General features: G+C 55.3%; 1 protein-coding gene and 1 long non-coding RNA gene across 6 annotated transcripts; one reads left to right on the forward strand and one right to left on the reverse strand.

Annotated features, from left to right (window-relative positions):
- Positions 1-470: 470 nt before the first annotated feature.
- On the forward strand, positions 471-18,504 carry Hif3a (hypoxia inducible factor 3 subunit alpha). Of its 5 annotated transcripts, none has more exons than XM_048369255.1 (15): positions 471-529; positions 5,577-5,767; positions 6,706-6,851; positions 7,189-7,273; positions 7,527-7,639; positions 7,928-8,136; positions 9,955-10,061; positions 10,210-10,357; positions 11,954-12,066; positions 12,487-12,677; positions 14,118-14,222; positions 15,208-15,479; positions 15,828-15,939; positions 16,961-17,042; positions 17,955-18,504. In XM_048369255.1, exons 1-15 carry the CDS (start codon positions 504-506, stop codon positions 18,053-18,055), a joined length of 2,001 nt encoding a protein of 666 aa, XP_048225212.1. In that variant the 5' UTR covers positions 471-503; the 3' UTR covers positions 18,056-18,504. The 5 variants fall into 5 exon arrangements, with proteins under 5 accessions (XP_048225212.1, XP_048225213.1, XP_048225211.1 ...); XM_048369256.1 differs by having other exon boundaries at positions 16,977-17,042; positions 17,955-18,065; XM_048369254.1 differs by lacking the exon at positions 17,955-18,504 and having other exon boundaries at positions 16,961-17,255.
- On the reverse strand, positions 16,128-19,835 carry LOC125368336. Its single transcript, XR_007214221.1, has 3 exons — positions 19,733-19,835; positions 16,855-17,066; positions 16,128-16,243 (listed from the first exon to the last, which is right to left on the reverse strand). It is a non-coding gene; the product is annotated as an uncharacterized LOC125368336 (long non-coding RNA).
- Between the last annotated feature and the right edge of the window lie 512 nt (positions 19,836-20,347).

Below are 20,347 nucleotides of genomic sequence, written 5' to 3' on the forward strand. Positions count from 1 at the left end.
ATGGAAACTGGGAGCCTGGGGTAGCGCCGGGGTGGGCGGGCCATGGGTTGTGGGCCTGGGGTGGGGGCGCGAGCGCGCCGCGGGGACCCCCCCCTACAAAAGAGGGAGCAGAGGGGGGCGGGGCTGGGGGGCGGCAGGGAGAAGCGGGGGGGGGGGGCGGGGAGGTCCTGGGGCTCCGAGGTCGGAAGGTCCTCGCGGGGATCCCGGGGCTGAGGTCCGGGAGCCCGCAGAGCCCGGGGAAGTCGGGGCCGGGGAGGGGCGGGAAGAGCGGGGCGGGGCGGGGGTGTGCGCCGCACGGTACTCCCCCTCCCTCCGGGTTCCAAGCCTGCCCCCTCTGGTCCCGCCCCCTCCTCGCGAGTGTCAGTCCCAGCCTCCAATGAGAGCCGCGGGCCGGGCGCGGCGCAGCCAATGGCGCGCCGGGGGCGGAGTTGGGGAGGGGGCTCTCAGGGCCAGGGGAGGGGGCTCGAGGCCTCCGAGGGCTCCGGAGCAGCGACGGGCGAGCCATGGCGCTGGGGTTGCAGCGCGCAAGGTACTGGGCTTCGGGGTCAGGCACGATGGGAATTTGGGGGGCTCCCCTTCTGGAGGGGCGCCTTGAGTTATGGGAGTGAGCACGGGGGCGAGCAAGGGACGCCCCGGGGCTCGCCGTGGGGAGGCACCACTCCTCCGCTCCATGCTCCACTTTAGGGGTTCTGGAGGGGCGGGGGTCCCCCAAGTGCCTGGCTGCACCACCCCTCCCCCCCAGGGCCAGTTTTGGAGGTTAGTGATCCCCATTTCCTACTACCCCAAGTTCGATTCCTCGCCTTGTGCGGGGGCCCTAGGGGTCCCCCATTCCGCGGGAGGCTTTCTGCCATCCACATATGGGTCCCTTCTACAGTGTACCCCCCAAATTAAACTTTCCCAGATAGGAGGAATCCCCTTGGGAACATTCAGCTCCTGAGTTCCAGAAGAGATCACTTTTGGTAGGACCCCGCCTGACTGTCCCCCTGGATGTGGGCAGAGAAGGTTCTAGAAGCTGTCTGAGGCCTTTCTCAAGAGCCTTAAAAAATAAAGTGGGGTCACCTACTTCAATAACAGGGGAACAGCAAGACCCTTTTCCCATAGTCTGGCCCTGGGTCCCACTTGTCCTCCCCCATCCAGACCCTGTTGCTGAGGGGCCAGGGCTACACTACACCGGGCCCTTGTTTCGGGGAGAACCTCTGGGAAGGGCTGGGTCTGGTCCAGGGAGAGATGCAGCAGGCCTCAGCTAGGGTCATCCTGGGCAGAGATGGCTGGGGGGTTCACATGGGAAAAAGTGGTTCTAGGGTTCACCTCTCAGTTGGGGCAGATCTTCAGAGGCAGAGGCAACCAGTGCTCTGGCATCACTGCCAGAGGGGGGTCTATGCCAGAGGGGGTGGGGGTCCCACGAGACCACCCACAGTGTCCCAGGCCCTTGGTCTCCGTGTCTAGCCAGAGGCCTCCTGCTTCACACACACACACACACACACACACACACACACACCCCATTCCTCTTTTCCTGGCTTTGTGAATCAGACTGGATCGGTCTGCACCCCCATGTTTTAGGTCTCCCCTTCCTCCCCCAGGATCCTCTTCCCTCCACTCTATTCCAGTCCTGGCCCTGGGCCCACCAGGGATCTCCATTCCCGCCCCCTCTGGACCAAGAGGGTCCCTCCCACCCCCATCCCCCATTGAGGGGGGGAGCCCTGCTGGAGGAGCTGGGTGCTCCCCTCAGCACTCAAGGACGGTGCTTTCCAGTGGTGTCTCCCTACCAAAGCCCACTGGGGCCCAGCTGGGGCCCTGTCCCTTCTGCACCTCCAGGTGGCACGGCCAAAGGGGCTCTGCGCAATGGTGATCGCGTCTCCTGCCCCCCAGAACCTCTTCCCATCATTCAGCCACGGCTTCCTGCCATCCGGCCCCTCACAGAGATATTGTTGGGAAATGCCCCCGTGCACCGGGCCCCAGGCAGGGGCTCCTCAAGTTAGAACTTTGGGGACCCCGCTGAATTACTTTCGTCGGGGAAAATGTAAAGTCAGAAAGACTTATCCTGATACACCCGCCCCAAGTCCCTTCTGGACTTGGAGGCCTCTTGGGCCACCTCCAGGCCCTGCCAGACGGGGTTCCCCCTAAATCCTCAAGTTTTACAAGTCCCCCCAATACCCAGTTGTGAGACAGAAGACTGAGGTGGAGGCTCCCTCCTGTCCAGGCAGAGAGGTGGGCTTCCCCCGCTCCTGGCTGGGGGGTGTGCCGGGTCCCAACTCTACCCCCCCCCCCCTTCCCAGGCCTCACCCGGGGCCTCCTGGCTCCGCCCTCTGTTCTCAGTGAGAACGCGGGGGAAGGGTGGCTGGATCCCAGCCGCACGTCCCAGGCTCGGCGCGGTGCCAAGGGGCCGCCCCAGCTGGGCGTGGGGCCAGCAGGGAGCTCCAGAGGCAGCAGTCGCGGTGGTGGTGAGATCAGGGAAGGACTGGGGGGGGGGGGGGAGAACACTTGGCCAAGAGGAGCAAGGCAGTCTCTTGGGTGGTGGGTATGGCATCGAAGAACGCAGGCCCCCAAAGTCGAGAGTTCCTACCCCAGCACACCGTCTTGCTGGCGGTGTGGCCCCAGTGATTGTCTTCTCCGTGCCCTAGCTGGGCATCCTGGAAAATGGGTGTCAGGCCTCCCCGCACGATCTGCTCAGACCCACATGAGGAGTCCATAAGGACACATGGGGGGCGCGGAGGTGGCGATAGGACATGCGAGGTGTGCAAGTCAGCGTGAGGGCGGAAGGAAAGAGACCTGGCTCTGCTTGGGAGTACTGTGGGGCTTCCCGCAAATTCCATCACTCCCTGGGCCTGCTTCCTCCTTGGGAAATCTGGAAGGTGAATACAGGTATAAGATAAGATTAACGAATGAACGATGAGGACCTTCATCTGTGCTTCCTGCTTTGTGTCTATCGCCCAGGCTAGCCCAGAACGAATTGGAGATGCTCCTGTCCATCCTTTTCCAGGGCTGGACTTACAGGTGTGCCCCACTAGACCTAGTTTTTAGCTCAGTCAGTGTGATATACTAAAGCTCCCCAGAAATGTTTCCAAAGATGCCAGAAGCCCAGTGAGCGCCCCACACTTCCCATCCCGGCATCCGGAGAACCAAGTGGGAGCTGGAAGGAAGGTCGGCTGCTACCAGCTGCCTCCCTGTCACAGAGAAAGAAGTTGGGCCACTGAGAGCCCAGCTGCCTGGGAGGCGGGGCGCAGGCCCCACCCCTGTTCCTCTTTTCCCTCTCCTCTCCTTCCCTGCCGTCTGGGCCCCCAGCTCCGCGAGGCCCGCCCACCCCCACCCTCTGGGCAGGAAGACAAACAGGGCTGGAACAGAACGGAATGTCCTCCGGGCAGGCAGGACGGCGGGCGGCCCCTGCCCCCACCAGGCAAGTGGGAGGGGATGGGGGCCCGAACTTCAGCTTCTCCAGCCCTCCTGCCCCTTGTATGGAACACTTTCACCTCCTTCCTAACCAGCCGGGAACCTTTCCTTGGATGTCTCCTGCTTGGGGTTGGGGTTAGCACCACTGCAGAAGTGACCTCTGATTCCGGAATTTAGGAAGGAACAATCTCTTCTCCTAGACATCCTGCGAGGAGAGGGGGAAGAGGTGTATCCTCGGTGGCAAGGAGAGAGGTTCAGGGAATAGATTGGAAGCCCTGGAACCTGAGTTCAAATCCCAGTTGAGCCAGATACTGGCTTTGTGACTTCTTGGACAAAGGATTTCCCCTTTTAGAGCCTCAGTTTCCCCTTTGTGAAGTGGAGATTTAACTTGGTCCCTCCTCAGGCCTTGAGAGTAGCTGCATACTATGTATTGTGTTTTAGGGGTTTTGTTTTTGTTTGTTTTGTTTTTAATTCTCAGCAATATTATAGGTGAGCCTGAGCATAGTGGCTTGTGCCTGTAATCCCCACACCAAGGTAGATCTTAGGTTCAAGGACAGCCTGTCCTTGAAAAAAGGTCTTTTTTGGGGGGGGGCAGTCCTGGGGCTTAAACTCAGGGCCTGGGCACTGTCCCTAAGTTTCTTTTGCTCAAGGTAGCACTCTACCACTTGAGCCACAGCTCCACTTCCGGCTTTTTCTATTTATGTGGTGCTGAGGAATTGAACCCAGGGCTTCATGCATGCAAGGCTAGCACTCTACCATTAAGCCTCATTCTCAGCCCTACTTCCATCTTTCTATGGGCTACTAAGGAATCAAACCCAGGGCATCATGAATGCATGCTAGGCAAGCACTCTGCCACTGAGCCACATTCCCAGCCTGGACCCTGTCTTTAAAAAAAAAAAAAAATAGGACTGGGAATGTGGCTTAGTGGTAGCGTGCTTGCCTAGCATGCATGAAGCCCTGGGTTCGATTCCTCAGCACCACATAAACAGAAAAAGCTGAAGTGGCTCTGTGCTCAAGAAGTAGAATACTAACCTTGAGCAAAAGGAAGCCAGTGCTCAGTCCCTGAATCCAAGCCCAGGACTGGCAAAAAAATAAAAAAAAAAAATCAAACAGCCAAAAGCCTCCCACATTAGGCTATGCATATATTGCCAGATGGAACATATCATCGAATTTTTTAACTCAAAAATAAAGGTGCAAGGGGCTGGGAATATGGCCTAGTGGCAATATATATACATAAGGCCCTGGGTTTGATTCCTCAGCACCACATATACAGAAAATGGCCAGAAGTGGCACTGTGGCTCAAGTGGCAGAGTGCTAGCCTTGAGCAAAAAAGAAGCTAGGGACAGTGCTCAGGCCCTGAGTTCACGGCCTAGGACTGCCCCCCCCAAAAAATAAAATAAAATAAAAAATAAAGGTGCAAGAGTTTGGATTCACACAGACCTGAAGTTTAAGTGTAGTGATAAAATGTGGCCATTCACCCAAGGCAGAGACAGAAAATTGAACAATGCAGGCAGGCCCAGTGTTCAAATCCTGGCTTCTCTCCTCATAGCCAGCAAGGTATGTCCCAGGCCTCAGCTTCCTCCTCTATTCCGTGGGGTTAATTTTCCAGCTCCCCTTTCCGGTTGTCCACGTATTAAATGAGTCCCATGCTTGCCACAGAAACTAATCTAATAGTAAGAGGTGGGGTAAGTGGCAGGTTTCCTGGGCAGGTATTTGAAGTGGAGTGAAGGGCAGAGGCTGGTCAGAAGGGGGAGGGTGGCTTTGCTGTGTCACCCCGCTGGAGCCCTGCCCCATTGGGGGGCCCCTTTGGCGGGTGTTAGACGTTGATATATCTTTCCCCAAGATCCTGAGGCCTCTTAGCTCAGACCCAGAGGGAAAAGGCCAGGAGAGGAGGCCCTCCTCCTCTTCTGTCCCTCTCCCGCCTGGGGGCCTTCTTGCCCCCCCCCCCAAGATTCCTTAGCTCCGGGGGAATAAACTGCAGATAAACCCAGGAGGGGGACAAATCTGTCCTTAGAGAGAGAACCGAGGCACCGAGGGGGTGCAAGCATGAGCTGGCACAGGTAAAAATCTGAACCCCAGAGGGGCCGCTGGGTGCACCCTTCCTGCAACTCGAGGGGGGCCCCTGTGCAGCTGGTGGAGGGTGAGGGGTGGGGAGGGAGCCGCCGGTGAAGGCCGCCCCCGTCCCGCAGGTCAACCACCGAGCTGCGCAAGGAGAAGTCCCGGGATGCGGCTCGCAGCCGGCGCAGTCAGGAGACCGAGGTGCTGTACCAGCTGGCGCACACGCTGCCCTTCGCGCGCGGGGTCAGCGCGCACCTGGACAAGGCCTCCATCATGCGCCTGACCATCAGCTACCTGCGCATGCACCGCCTCAGCGCCGCAGGTGAGCGCCGCCCCGCCCCGGGGACGCCCCTCCCGCCGAGGATCTGGTCCCGAAAACGTCACTGGAAGCCCCGTCCCCCTGGACACCCTCCTGAACGAGGCTCCGCCCCCCGGCTAGCTACGCCCCATGGAGGCCCCGCCCCCAGGGACGGTTTCTTGGTAACAATCCCACCTCTCTGGAATCAACTCTGCAAGAGGTCCCGCCTCTTCCAGTGCTGGGCCAATCCGGAGCCCATTAATCTTGAAAGCCCCGCCCCTACCGTGGCAGTCTCTCATTGATGAGGCGCACGCCCCATGGAGTGAGCACGGGGAGGCTCCGCCCCCTCGGAGCTCCTAGTGAAGCCAGTTACTCTTAGATTTGGTCCACTGGGAGAAGACCCTAGGTGGGCCCCGCCCTATCCCTTATAAACGTTCCCCTTGGGAAGCTCCACCGCCAATATTTTAATTCCTTGTGATTTCCTCTTTCCCCTCCCCTTCCCTTTATTTCTATAGTAGTCATCCCTCCTGTTCCCACCGTTAGAATTCAATTCCACACTGCAGGAAGCCAGCTCTCTGTCTCTGTTCTGTCTCTGTTCTGTCTCTGTCTCTCTCTGTCTTTCTCTCTTTCACACACACACACACACACACACACTTAGAATCCAAGGACCTTGAAAAGACTTTATTATGAAGGAAGATTTTATGATAGAATGACTGGACTCTAGTCAACCTACTTACCCTTTGGGGGCCTGAACCATCACAGCCCGGTCACAGCTCCCCCACCTCCAATCTCCCCTGTAGAACTCTGCCAGCCTAGGAGGCCCACCCTCGTAAGAATTGTGGGTAATGTCACCTCTCCCCTTCCCCCTCTCCTGGGCATTTCTGTAAATCTCTCTGAGTGGGCACAGGTAGAGGGTCCACAACTGACTAGTGACGTCCCCATCACCCCACCCCGGGCACCAGGGGAGTGGAACCAGGTGGGATCAGGGGGCGAACCACTGGATGCGTGCTACCTGAAGGCCCTGGAGGGCTTCGTCATGGTGCTCACCGCCGAGGGAGACATGGCTTACCTGTCGGAAAATGTCAGCAAGCACCTGGGCCTCAGTCAGGTGAGCTGTCTGCTCCTTGCCTGGCCTTGTGATGCTGGAGATATGGAGATGACCAGCACTGCCTTAGCGCTGCTAATAATGGATGAATGGAGAGATGCATGAATGAGGGATGATGAATGAACCAGTGGATGAATGAATGGAGGGGGGAGGTGAGTGATGAGGGGGTGAATGAATGGATGAATCGGTGACTGAGTAGTGAATGGAAAAATGAATGAATGGGGAAATTATGGAGTAGACCAGGTTCATGAATTGGGGCAGAGGTAGTGAGAGGGAAGGCCGGGGCCTGGTCAGTGGGGCCTCCCCTGAATACAGCGCCCCATTGCACCCCTCCGTTCAGCTGGAGCTCATCGGACACAGCATCTTTGATTTCATCCATCCCTGTGACCAGGAGGAGCTTCAGGATGCCTTGACCCCCAGGCCCAGTGAGTATCTTGCAGGCCCTGTTCCCACTTCCCAGGGGGCGATGCTGTGCCCCTCCCCCCATTTTAGCATATCCTCTTGTTCTCTCTAGCATGGCAAAAAAGGACATGCCCTGTCCTGGGGTTTGGATATCACACCCTTCCTGGAGGGGTGGGTCCCAGCATTGGGGTCAGACCCAGTGCTGGGGGGCGCTAGACTGTTGTGCAGGTGTCTGGTGACCTGCTGCTCCCCATCCTGTGCCCTCCGCCTCCTCAGGCCTGTCCAAGAAGAAGCCGGAGACCCCCACCCAGCGGCGCTTCTCCTTGCGTATGAAGAGCACGCTCACCAGCCGGGGGCGCACGCTCAACCTCAAGGCCGCCACCTGGAAGGTGGGCTGTGCCGAACCTGGCGGGGGTGGGGGGGGTGCGTTTGAGGCTGCCAGGGTGTGGCCTGGCCCCTGATGGCCTCACAGAGGGTTGGGGTTAGGGCCCCCTGGAGCAAGGATTCTGTGGGGTTCCTTGGCTAGGGTGTCCTCCAGCCTAGGGCTGAAGTCAGGGTCTTCTGAGCCCCCAGAACCTACTCCAGGAGGTCTCCAGGGACCTCTTCCCAGCTGTCTCTGGGGGCCAGAGCTGTGGCCCAGGCCCCAGTGATGCCTACCACCTCACTTTTACCCCCAGGTCCTGCACTGTTCTGGACACATGAGGGCCTACAAGCCCCCTACCCAGACACCCCCTGGTGGGAGCCCCCGGGCAGAGCCCCCCCTGCAGTGCCTGGTGCTCATCTGTGAAGCCATTCCCCATCCGAGCAGCCTGGAGCCCCCGCTGGGCCGGGGGGCCTTCATCAGCCGCCACAGCCTGGACATGAAGTTCACCTACTGTGATGACCGGTAGGCCCAGCCTGGCCGCTCGCCCCTCCCACTGCCAGCTGCCCACACTCTGCTTGGTCTCCTCTCACTCCCTCCCCCCCTCCTCTGTGCCCCCTGCACATTTCTCTCTCTTCCTATTGCTTGTCTCTTTCGTGTGTTTGTTGAGACAGGCTTTCACTATGTAGCCCAGGGTTCAAGATTCTCCTGCCAGGCTGGGAATATGGCCTAGTGGCAAGAGTGCTTGCCTCCTATACATGAAGCCCTGGGTTCGATTCCTCAGCACCACATATATAGAAAACAGCCAGAAGTGGCGCTGTGGCTCAAGTGGCAGAGTGCTAGACTTGAGCAAAAAGAAGCCAGGGACAGTGCTCAGGCCCTGAGTCCAAGCTCCAAGCCCCAGGACTGGGGGGAAAAAAGAAAAAAAGATTCTTCTGCCTCAGCCTCCCAAGTTCTGGGATTACAGGTGTGTGCTGCCACACTCCCTGTTGCTTTTCTTAAATTATTCAATTTCTGTAGAGCAGTTAGTAGGGTACCCCACATGCAAGATGGGAGCTCCGTGGTTATCATTAAAATTTTCTCTACTGTTGATGTCCTTTACTCACCTCTTTCCTCTGTCTTTCCCCTTCCTTCCTTCTTCCCTCCCTCACCCCCCAGGCATGCTCAGAAACAGTAACTCTGGGTGCTTGGGTTTCTATCCTGGCTGTGTGTCCTTGGCCCAATGACTCCACCCCTCTGTGCTGTGCCCGTTTCCTGCACTGTCTTGTAGAAGAACATGCACAGTGTGACACCGAGAAACAGTTTGTATGTGGCTGTGTGTCTGGGGTTTGAACCCAGAGCCTTGAGCCTATTAGGTAAACCCTCTTATCACTTGAGCCATAGCCTCAGCACTAGGGTTTTTTTTGTTTGTTTATTTGTTTTTGGTTTTTGGTTGGTCGTGGGGCTTGAACTCAGGGCCTGGATGCTGTCTCTGAGCTCTTTTGCTAGCACTGTACCACTTTTTTTTTTTTTGCCATTCCTGGGCCTTGAACTCATGGCCTGAGCACTGTCCCTGGCTTCTTTTTGCTCAAGGCTAGTATTCTGCCACTTGAGCCACAGCGCCGTTTTCTATATATGTGGTGCTTGGGAATCGAACCCAGGGCTTCATGTATAAGAGGCAAGCACTCTTGCCACTAGGCCATATTCCCAGCCCACACTGTACCACTTTTTTTTTTTTTTGGCCAGTCCTGGGCCTTGGACTCAGGGCCTGAGCACTGTCCCTGGCTTCTTCCCGCTCAAGGCTAGCACTCTGCCCCTTGAGCCACAGCGCCGCTTCTGGCCGTTTTCTGTATATGTGGTGCTGGGGAATCGAACCTAGGGCCTCGTGTATCCGAGGCAGGCACTCTTGCCACTAGGCTATATCCCCAGCCCCGTACACTGTACCACTTTTGAGTCACAGCACCACTTCTGGTTTTCTGGTGGTTCATTGGAATAAGAGTCTCACGTCCTTTTCTTGCCTGGGCTGGCTTTGAACTGCGATCCTTAGATCTCAGCCTCCTGAGTAGCTAGGATGACAGGTGTGAGCCACTGGCACCTGAGCACTATTGTTTTCTATTTGGTTTTGTTATTGTTCTGAGATGGGGTTTCTCTAATTTTTCCCAGGCTGTCCTCAAACGACAGCTCCTTCTGCCTCACTCTCAGTGCAGAGACTAAAGGTGTGCATCACCACACCCAGCTTCTCATTTTGTATTCCTCGCTCTCCTTCCTTTCTGCTTTGTTATCTCCTTGCCTCGTTGGTCCCTGTGTCCTCTGCCCCTTCCTTCTCCCTGGGTCCTGACCGGACCCCCCTCCACCGCACCCCAGGATCGCAGAGGTGGCCGGCTACAGTCCTGATGACCTGATCGGCTGCTCCGCCTATGAGTATATCCACGTGTTGGACTCAGATGCTGTGAGCAGGACCATCCATACCCGTAGGTGACCTGAATGTCCAGGCCAGAGCCAGCGGCCCCGGGCTCCATCCCAACTCCTGTTTCCCAAGTCCCAGCACCCCACCCCCACCCCTTCCTACCTCACTCCAGCCCCTGTGGATGCCTCTGACCCTCGTCCCCCCATCTCCAGTGCTGAGCAAGGGTCAGGCGGTGACCGGCCAGTACCGCTTCCTGGCCCGGAGTGGAGGATATCTATGGACCCAGACCCAGGCAACGGTGGTTTCGGGGGGGCGGGGCCCCCAGTCAGAGAGCATCGTCTGTGTGCATTTTCTGATCAGGTGAGTTGAGGGGCATTGGGGGACTTGTGGACAAGAGCGTGTGTGGCCTTGTGAATGTGCAAGTGACCCATTGAAATCTCATATAGTTAATTTAATGAATTAAATTTCAATTAAAGAGGACTCTAGGCTAGGAGTGCAGCTCAGTGGTAGAGCGGGCCTTGAGTCCCACCCTTAACAAGGCAAAATAAACTAATGAAAACATTATTATTATTATTTTGTGTGTGCCAGTGTCAGACTTGAACTCAGGGCCTGTGTGTTGTCTCTGAGCTTGTTTTGTTCAAGGCTGGTGGTGCTCTACCACTTGAGCCATAGCACCACTTCCAGCTATTTAGTGGCTCATTGGAGACAAGAATTTCACAGATTTTCCTAGCCTGAGCGGACTTGAAACCACCATCCTCAGATCCCAGTCTCCTGAGTCGCTGAGCTTACAGGCTTGTGGCACAGCTCTGGGCTCAATAGAGTTCTTATCTTTTCCTGTTGAGTCGTTGTTTCATGGTATGTGGGGGCCCCGTTAATGTATTCTGTCCCCAGCTGTTTCCTGTTTGGGGCAATCACAAAAACAGCTTGTGTGAACATTTTCATAGGGGGTTTTGTGAGCGTACACGTTTCTGCAGGGCACATGTGGGGGCGGGATGGGAGGGCCCTGTGGTAAGTGTATATATTTAGCTTCTTTAGAAACTGCCACATTGTTTTCCAAATCGGCCTCCTGGCTTCTGCAGCAGCCATGGGTGAGAGTCTCATGGCTCCACATCCTTCCTGCCTTTTAAAATCTTTGGCAGCCCTAGGGTTTGCACTCAAGGCCTCCGGTCACTTACTCTGGCTGACACTCTACCGCCTGAGTCACAGCCCCAGCCTGGCTTTTGGCTGGTTATTTTGGAGATGGATTCTGGCAAACTTTTCAGCTTAGGCTGCAAAAGTCAGTTTATGAGCTGGGCATCGTGGTGCACACCTGTAATCCCAGCCACTCTGAAAGCAGAAGTCCGAGGACTGCAATTCATGGCCTGAGAAAGTTCACAAAACTCCTATCTAAACACTAAGGTAGAGGGCTGGAGACGTGGCCCAGTGGTGGAGTGCATTTTTAAGCCATGGCCAGGTCCTGCCTTCTATTCCCCAATACTGGAAGCCAGTCTCTCCGGCGTGCATTTTCAGTGTCTCTGTAGCTAGAGACTGTGAAGACCAGAGGTTTGGAGCACATAAAGACTGTATTTATAAACCTGTTCCCCGGAGGAGGGAAACCTCTATGAATAGAAACTTCCTAAATAAAAATAGCACTCTATGAATTCTTCATATTTGGGAATGTAAGGAAGATTCTGTTAAAAACATACTTACTGCCCAGTGCAGTGGTGCATGCCTGTAATCCCAGCACTCGGGAGGCAGAGGAGGGAGTGCATGGTGAGTCTGAGGTTAGCCTTGGCGGCACTGCCGGCAAGACTCTGCTGGGACTGGGGCTTGAACTCAGGACTCTGAGCTTTCCCTGCTTTTTCACTCGAGGCTGGCGCTCTACCACTTGAGCCACAACCTCCACCTCCTGCTCATATATATATATATATATATATATATATATATATATATATATTTGTTGGCCTTGCATCCTAGCCGGGTGGAGGAGACGGGGATGGTGCTGTCACTGGAGCAGACGGAACGACATTCTCGAAAACCCCGTCCTGCCTCGTCTCAGAAAGACACCCCTAATCCTGGGGACAAGCTTGGTATGCAGCATTGATGTGGTGTCCCAGGACCCTTGAACAGAAGTCAAACATCAAGTCCTGTAGGGACCCCCCCCCCCCCACCCCTTCTTAGTGTCACTCCCTCAAACCACAGCAGCTTCCTCAGAGCTCTGGGAACAAGCCAGCCTCTTTTTGACCCCAGGGCCTTTGCACATACATTCTCCCCCCCCCCCCCCCACACACACACTCATAATGCTCTTCTCTCATCCCTTCTCCTCGCTGTGGAACTGAAGTGAAAGACACTGTGTGACTCCCCCCACCCCCCAGGGGCGTGGGGACTGCCCTCCCTGTGCCCCATCCTGATGGGCTGTTGACCTAGTCAGTTTTGTTCCCTGGGCTTGGTGTAGGATGGCTGTGACCCATAGCCCTAGATGACCACCCTGTGCCCTCCTCATCCTGCAGACACCCCCGGTCCCCGGATCCTGGCCTTCCTGCACCCCCCTGCCCTGAGCGAGGCCACCCTGGCTGCTGACCCCCGCCGGTTCTGTAGCCCAGACCTCCGGCGTCTCCTGGCACCCATCCTGGATGGGCCTCCTGGAGCTGCCACACCCAGCACCCTGAAGGCCACGCCCCGTCCCCAAAGCCCTCTCCCGGTAAGCAGCCCCACCCGCCTCCGGCCTAGGGTACCCCACTGTGGAGTGGGGAAGTTGGGATGAGACATAGAGTGAGTGGCTCCTGCCTGTCATCCCAGTTACTCAGGAGGCCGAGATCTGAAGATTGTGGTTCAAAGCCAACCTGGGCAAGAATGTCCATGAGACACTTATCTCTAGTGAACCAGCAAAAAGCCAGAAGTAGAGCTGTTGTTGAAGCCAGCAGCAGCTTGGAGCGAAAAAGCCAACTGAGATCACTGAAGGCCTAGATTGTAGATTCTCCAGTGGTTAGAATTCCAGAATCTGGCTCTGGCTTAGGATTTAGAAGATCTGGAATGTTCCACCAAGCAGGAGGGACAAGCCCTTGCTAGGACCAAGCACCTGGGCCTCTGAACTTCAACCTCAGAGTCAGGAGTGTGTGCTATCTTGGTTGACAGCTCTGGGTTCAAATCCTGACTCTTCTCCTTACCAGTTGTGTCACCTGGGTGAGAGAATTCTTGAGGAATCCATCTTTTCACCTGCAACCGGAGGAGAAGCAGCTGGGTGTGGTGACTTATGCTTGTAATCTCAGTGCGTGGGAAGCTCAGGCAGGAGGCTGACAAACTGAAGGCTAGCCTGGGCTGCATAATGAAACAGTACCTCAAAAAACAAACAACACAAACCCGTGTTTCCCCAGATTTCAGACCCTAAGACCCATACCCCTGGGTGTCTTGGACTCAGGCTTGGTTCTCTCCAACCTTTTCCATCTTCCCTGCTGAGCGTTTGTTTATTTGTTTTGTCAATCATGGGGCTTGAACTCAGGGCCTGGTGCTGTTCCTGGGCTCTTCCCCTCAAGGCTAGCGTTCTACCACTTTGAGCCACAGTGCCACTTCCCATTTTCTAGTGGTTTATTGGAGCTAAGAATCTCATGAACTGGAGCTGGGGATGTGGCCTAGTGGCAAGAGTGCTTGCCTCGTATACATGAGGCCCTGGGTTTGATTCCCCAGCACCACATATACAGAAAACGGCCAGAAGTGGCGCTGTGGCTCAAGTGGCAGAGTGCTAGCCTTGAGCAAAAAGAAGCCAGGGACAGTGCTCAGGCCCTGAGTCCAAGCCCCAGAACTGGCAAAAAAAAAAAAAAAAACACACACACACACACACACAAAAAGAATCTCATGAACTTTCCTGCCAGAGCTAGCTTTGAACCTTAATCCTCAGATCTCAGCCTCTTGAGTAGCTAGGATTACAGGCGTGAGCCACTGGTGCCGGCCTCTGGAAGAGCTTTCTGTACTCAGGTACTCTGATGTCACTCAGGACTGGAACGCATCTGTAGCAGCCCTGGGACCTGTCCTGTCCCCCAGCTTCTGACATTTGATGCCCACTTCCAGCCTGAACTCCAGATTGTTTTTCTTTGACTTCCTCCCCAGGGTCAAAATTCCCTCTATCTTCACTCTTTCCCCTCAGGCTGATCTCCCAGACCGGCTTCTTGTGGGTGTAGACAGAGCACACAGGCTCTTCACCGCTGGGAGGGGTGGAGGGACAGCTGAGACGGAGCTAAGCACAGCACAGGTGAGAGCTAGCATGGAGGGCCCATCTGCTTCAGCTTCAGAGAAGGCTGATGGATGGATGGATGGATGGATGGATGGGCCATTGTATTCCTTAGGTGGATGATGGTAGATGGTGATGTTTAGGCAGGTATCAGAGTTGTGGATGGATGGCCGATGAATAGATGAATGGATGGCCAATTGATGGATGGATGAATGAATGAATGGATGGACAGATGAATAGATGGCCAGTGGATAGATGATGGATAGCCAATGAATATATGAATGGATGGATGAATGGATGGCCGATGAAGAGATGAGTGGATGGATGAATGGATGGCCCATGGATAGATGGATGGACAGATGAACAGATGGCCCATGGATAGATGGGTGGATGGATGAATAGATGGCCTTTGAATAGGTGAATGGATGGCCAATTGATGGATGGAGGAATGGATGATGGATGAATGGATGGATGGCCAGTGGATAGATGGACAGATGGCCTATGAATAGATGAATGGATGGCCAATGGATAGATGAATGGGTGGACAGATGGATGGATTGGTGGAAGGAGGGATACATCAATGGACTGCTGTACTTGGAAGGATGGATGTATGGATTGATAGATGAGTGGATGGATGGATAAATTACAGATAGATGAATGGGTGATATATAGATGATAAATGTATAGATGGGCAGATGGATGGACCTATGAATGGATGGACAGAAGGATGGATGGATGATGGAGGAATAATTGGGTAGAAGCACATTTGGTTCAGTGGCTGGATGAAGAAAAAATTCCCAAAGATCCTCACCTTTGAACAGCTGGCATGGCAATGCCAGCTGCTGTCTGAGGCTCTCCAGCTGGGGAGGGGTCTAGCTAGGTCTCCTGGGCTGCTGTTTTCTGGCCTCAGATCACAGTGGATTTGTTTCATTCCCTCACTTTGTGGGGCTCTCCAGAGGCTGAGTGCCCCTCCACACTCTGACTCCCCCGTGCGCACCCTCCACAGGACACTGACACTCTGGACTTGGAGATGCTGGCCCCCTACATCTCCATGGATGACGATTTCCAGCTCACCTCCACTGAGCAGCCTCCCAGGATTTACCACCGACCCAAAGCAGCCATCCGCCGGCCCCGCGCTCGGAGCTTCCATGGCCTGTCACCCCCAATCCCGGAGCCCTCCCTGCTGCCCCGTTGGGGGAGCGACCCCAGGCTTAACTGCTCCAGCCCTTCCAGAGGGGACCCCTCTGCATCCTCGCTAGTGGCAGGGGCTCGGAAGAGGTGAGAAGGACTTAGTGAGTGTGAAGAGGAGGCTGCTACCTGCTACCTGGGCCCTGCCTCATTCCCAACCATGGATGGATGGATGGATGGATGGATGGAGGGACAGATGGACGGACGGATGGATGGATGGATGAGGGCATGGGGGGATTTATGGGTGGGTGGGTGGATAGGTAAATGAAGATAGGTAGACGGATGGATGGGTGGATAGGTGGATGGACCAGTGATGGGCCTTGGGGAGGTAGGTGGGAAGATTAATTGACGGTGCTGGGAGCTCAGTGGACACGAGGCAAGTGCGTGCTACACCCACTCAGGTTTAATGTGTTCTGAGCCTTGTCTCTTTTTCTCCAGGGCCCTGGCCCAGAGCTTAGAGGATGAGGGGGTAGAGCTACTGGGAGTGAGACCCCCCAAACGGTCCCCCAGCCCAGGCCCTGGAAACTTCCTTCTGCCTCCCCTCAACCTGGTATGTTTGGAGCTTGGGGGGAGGATCTTCTCTGGCCTCAGAACATGGTGGCAGGCTTCTACCTTCTGTCTTATAGATGGGGAAACCGGAGAGGGCCAAGGGCTGGCTGAAGGTCAGGCGGGAGGTCAGCGGTCCAGCTGGCCTTCTAGTGCCCTTCATGGGTTTGAGAAGGCTTTGCGAATGGAGGATGTGTGCTGACACAAAAGCATCAAGCCAGGTCAAAGGAGCCACGTGGGGGTTATGTCACCAGGGGTCTCCTCTGCTCCCTGGGGGGGCCCACAGAGGGATTCCCTGGCTCCTTAGTCTGCAAAGGATGTGACTGATTGAGAATATGGTCAGCTCATATTTATTAAGTGCCTACTGTGTACCTTATTGCTGACACAGCAAGTGCCTCGCATGGTTCATTTAGTTCCTGTTTGTTTTGGGAAGACACAGTCTCACTCTGTGTCCCAGGCTGGCCTTGAACTCACCATGCTTCTGCCTCAGCCTCCCAAGTGCCAGAATTATAGGCATGTGCCACCATTCTGCCCTTCATGAGCATTCTTGAAATGCCGTTATTGTGACACGTAGACACACTCAGAAGGTACACATTGTCAGACTAGGCCGACACTTAGTGGGCAGCACAGCTGCGGACAGGGGTGTGAGCGGGTGTGAGGAAGACCTTGGGCCGGGGCAGCACTGGGGTTACCTCCAGGGGTACCAGTACCACCCCAGTACCGACCCCAGCCAGAAGGAGAGACAGGGCTGTTCCCTACCCCAGGGAGAGTAAGGGCTTCCTGATTAGGGCTGAACCCAGGGGCCCTGCAAGGCTGCAGGGCACCTCAGCCCGCTGGGCCCAGAGCGAGGAGGAGGAGGAAGGAGGAGGAGTGGGACTATGACCCGTTCACGTCAAAACGCATGGTCACTGGTCTTCACCAGCGCCTTGACCTGCACTGCTCATCATTCCTTCTTGGATGGTGATGGTGATGGTGATGATGGTGGTGAAGATAACAATTATGGTAGCTTGGCCTTTCTCCCCTAGAGTTTCCTTCTAACAGGAGCACCAGCCCCAGGAAGCCGGCAGGATGTCAGCACCCCACTCCTGAACGTGCATGAGCCCGTGGGTGAGTTTCCCGTGGGTGAATCTCCTGTGGGTGAGTCTCCCATGGGTATACCAGAGCCCTGTCCCCAGCTGAGAGGGGGTGGAGCCATTCCAGCTGCGGCAGCAGAGGGTCGGTGCCCCTGGTGATCTTGGGAACACCTGGCACCTCCTCCACCGATGGAGGGTCCAGTGGTGGAGGCTGCCCCATGAGGCACACGCCAGGCCGGGCCTGAGCCTGTCTAGAGGTCAGATTTGCATTTTCTTTTTTTTTTTTTTTTTTTTTTGCCAATCCTGGGCCTTGGACTCAGGGCCTGAGCACTGTCCCTGGCTTCTTTTTGCTCAAGGCTAGCACTCTGCCACTTGAGCCACAGCGCCACTTCTGGCCGTTTTCTGTATATGTGGTGCTGGGGAATCGAACCCAGGGCTTCATGTATACAAGTCAAGCACTCTTGCCACTAGGCCATATTCCCAGCCCCAGCTTTGCATTTTCACCAAGGTGACTTTTATTGTTTGTTTGTGCCAGTACTAGGGTTTGAACTCTGGGCCTGGATGCTGTCCCTTAGCTTTCTCATTCCAAAGGCTCTACCATTTGAGCCACAGATCCACTTCTGGTTTTTTACCCTTTCACTGGATAGCAGAGTCTCATGGACATTTCTGCTTCGGCTGGCTTTGAACGGAGATCCTCAGATTTCAGCTTCCTGAGGAGCTGAGATGCACTCTACAACACCTGGTGGAGCGATTAAGATAGGGTCTCCTGGAGTTGTTTGTTTGTTGTTTTGGCTAGGGCTGTTATTGAAGTACATCCTCCTAGAACCCCTGCCTCCTGAATAACTGGGATTATAGGCATGAGCCACTGTGCGGGGTTCTAAACTCGATTGCGAGTTCTGTGGCCGATGGTGCTCATTCTCTCTGTTTCCCTCTGTCTCCCCTGTAGGCCTGGGTCCCTCTCTGCTCTCTGTCTACCCTGAGGAGGACACTGCCCAGCGCAGGAGTCACCTGGTGCCACCCTCCACAGGCTTAGCTCAGGCCCGCTGAGCCGGCCCTCCTCCCATTCCCTCCTCCTGCCCCACAAAGGACCTCAGCCACACTCCACAACCACAGCACCCATCTGCACAGGAAGGAGACCTCTCTCTGTGGAGTGCTCCCCCACAGCCTCAGGCCTACCTCAGCTCCCACCCTCATCCCTCTGCCTGCACCCAGCCTGGGGCTCCCCGGGTTGATGTCAGCTCAGTGACCTCTAGGAGGGGGGGGTCTCTGGCCCCTTCTCCTTCTCTCAGGACTTCCTTTGGGGGTTCTCCATGTGTGGTGACCTCACTGCCTCTTTCTCTGACTCAGCCTTATTTTTTTTGGGGGGGGGTAGGTGTGTGGGGAGAAAAATGGGGCTCACATATGTGTTCCTGAGCTCTCAGGAGCATGAAGAGCCATAATCAGATTGCTTTCTGCCCTCCCCCATCTATTATTCATTATATCTTGTTGTTTTCATGATACTTTTTTTTATCACTATGGGGGCCACGAGAATGTGGGACCCCAATCTTCCCTCTCCACAGGTAAAAATGAGGGAGTTTTGCCTGGGGGGGACTTAGTCTCCCAGGCTGCCACCCAGCACTGTGGGCATAGCAACAGTGACTGACCAAGATGTTGTTTGTGATCGTCCCTTTGTAGTGGGAGCCTATAGCTTCCTCCACTTCCATGACCTCTGACCTCTCCTGGTTCTAGACTGTGTGACTTCCAGCCTTCCCTGGTTCTAGACTGTGTGACCGCTGACCTTTCCTGGTTCTAGTCTTACCTCTGGCCTTTCCTGGTTCTAGACTGTGTGATCACTGACCTTTCCTGGTTCTAGACTGTGTGAGCTCTGACCTCTCCTGACTGTGTGACCCTGGCCTTTCCTGGTTCCAGACTGTGTGACCTATGACCTTTCCTGGTTCCCTGTTGCCTCTAGTTTTCCCTGGTTCTGGACTATGCACTTTTATACATTTCCTGGTTCTAGATTTTTACAGCTCCTGGTCTTTCCTGATTCCACACTGCATGGCCTTTGACCTTCCACCATTCTGGATTCTGCACCCTGACTCTAGACTCTACCAGCCTTTCCTGGTTCTAGACTGTATGCTCGCCAAGTTGGTGTGCCTGAGCTCACATGTTCTAGGACCTCTGATTCCACATTTCACCATCCTGAGGTTCTTTCTCATTCTGCATCTCACAGTCCGGCTTGTTGTTGAACCTCACAACCCCCCCCCCCCAACGGTGCTTATGGGTCACACAACCTCTTATACCTTCTGGCTGTAGAGCCCAAAATACCAAATTCTCTGGTTCCAGGATTCCCTCAGTCACAACTCTATTTTTTTCCGCTCTGATTGCATCTCTTCCTCCAGTTCTAGGCCTCACCGCTTCCCATTGCTTCTGTCTGCAGATGTGAATTCCTGAGGTGCTAGAACTATCTCCAAATGCTTCCCACTCTAGAATCTACACCTCTTCCTTTAGATTCCCTGATCTGAAATCTTACAACCCCTCACTCCCTAATTCCATTCCAAGCTCCATTCGGAGTTTCCTCAGCCCCACAAAACTTGCCTCATTTCTACCCTTCAGTTCAAGACCACCCACCCCTCATCCACCTCCAGCCCTCTGCTCATGAACTTCAAGCTCCTCTAGTCTTATAGACCTAAGATGAACGCCTTTTCCTCCCCATCCCAACTCTGCAGTTACGCACTTACTTACCTTGACTTTACCCCCACGTGTCTGGGGTCCTGGGGCTCCCCATCCCCCTGGGGGTGGCTCACTTCTCCAGCCGCGTAGGCACACGCACAGCCCCTCGCTGCCTATCTCAGGGTGGGGAGAGAAAGTAAGGAGTCCTCAGCTCTCTGCCACCAGCTTTGTCCCCCCCCCCCCCCCGCAAGCTCCCAATTTACGATGGTGCTACTCTTGGACTCCCACAAGAAAAAAAAGCTCCTGAGCCCCATCTACCCCCTCCTTGGAAGGCATCATTCATTCTTGATCCGGATGTTCTGTCCAGATTGGTGCTAAGGGAGGTGCTGGCCTAGGGGAGGGGGTAGGGCTTGGCTCAGCCATGTTGGCTCTTCCCAAACACCATAAAGACCTCACCTTGATGGGCACCGGAGAACTGTGTGTTGACTCATTTGTGGGGTCCCTTCAGGAGGGGGATACGGTGGGTGTCTGGTGCCCATATAACACTCTAAACTGTGAGTGCTTGTTACTGCATGGTTCTATGTCAGCTCCACTTCTGGCTTTTTTTTGGGGGGGGGTCAGTCCTGGGGCTTGAAAACTCAAGACCTGGGTGCTATCCCTGACCTTTTTTGGTCAAGGCTAGTGCTC

Source organism: Perognathus longimembris, chromosome 20 (assembly GCF_023159225.1).
Source record: "Perognathus longimembris pacificus isolate PPM17 chromosome 20, ASM2315922v1, whole genome shotgun sequence".
Taxonomy (NCBI): domain Eukaryota; kingdom Metazoa; phylum Chordata; class Mammalia; order Rodentia; family Heteromyidae; genus Perognathus; species Perognathus longimembris.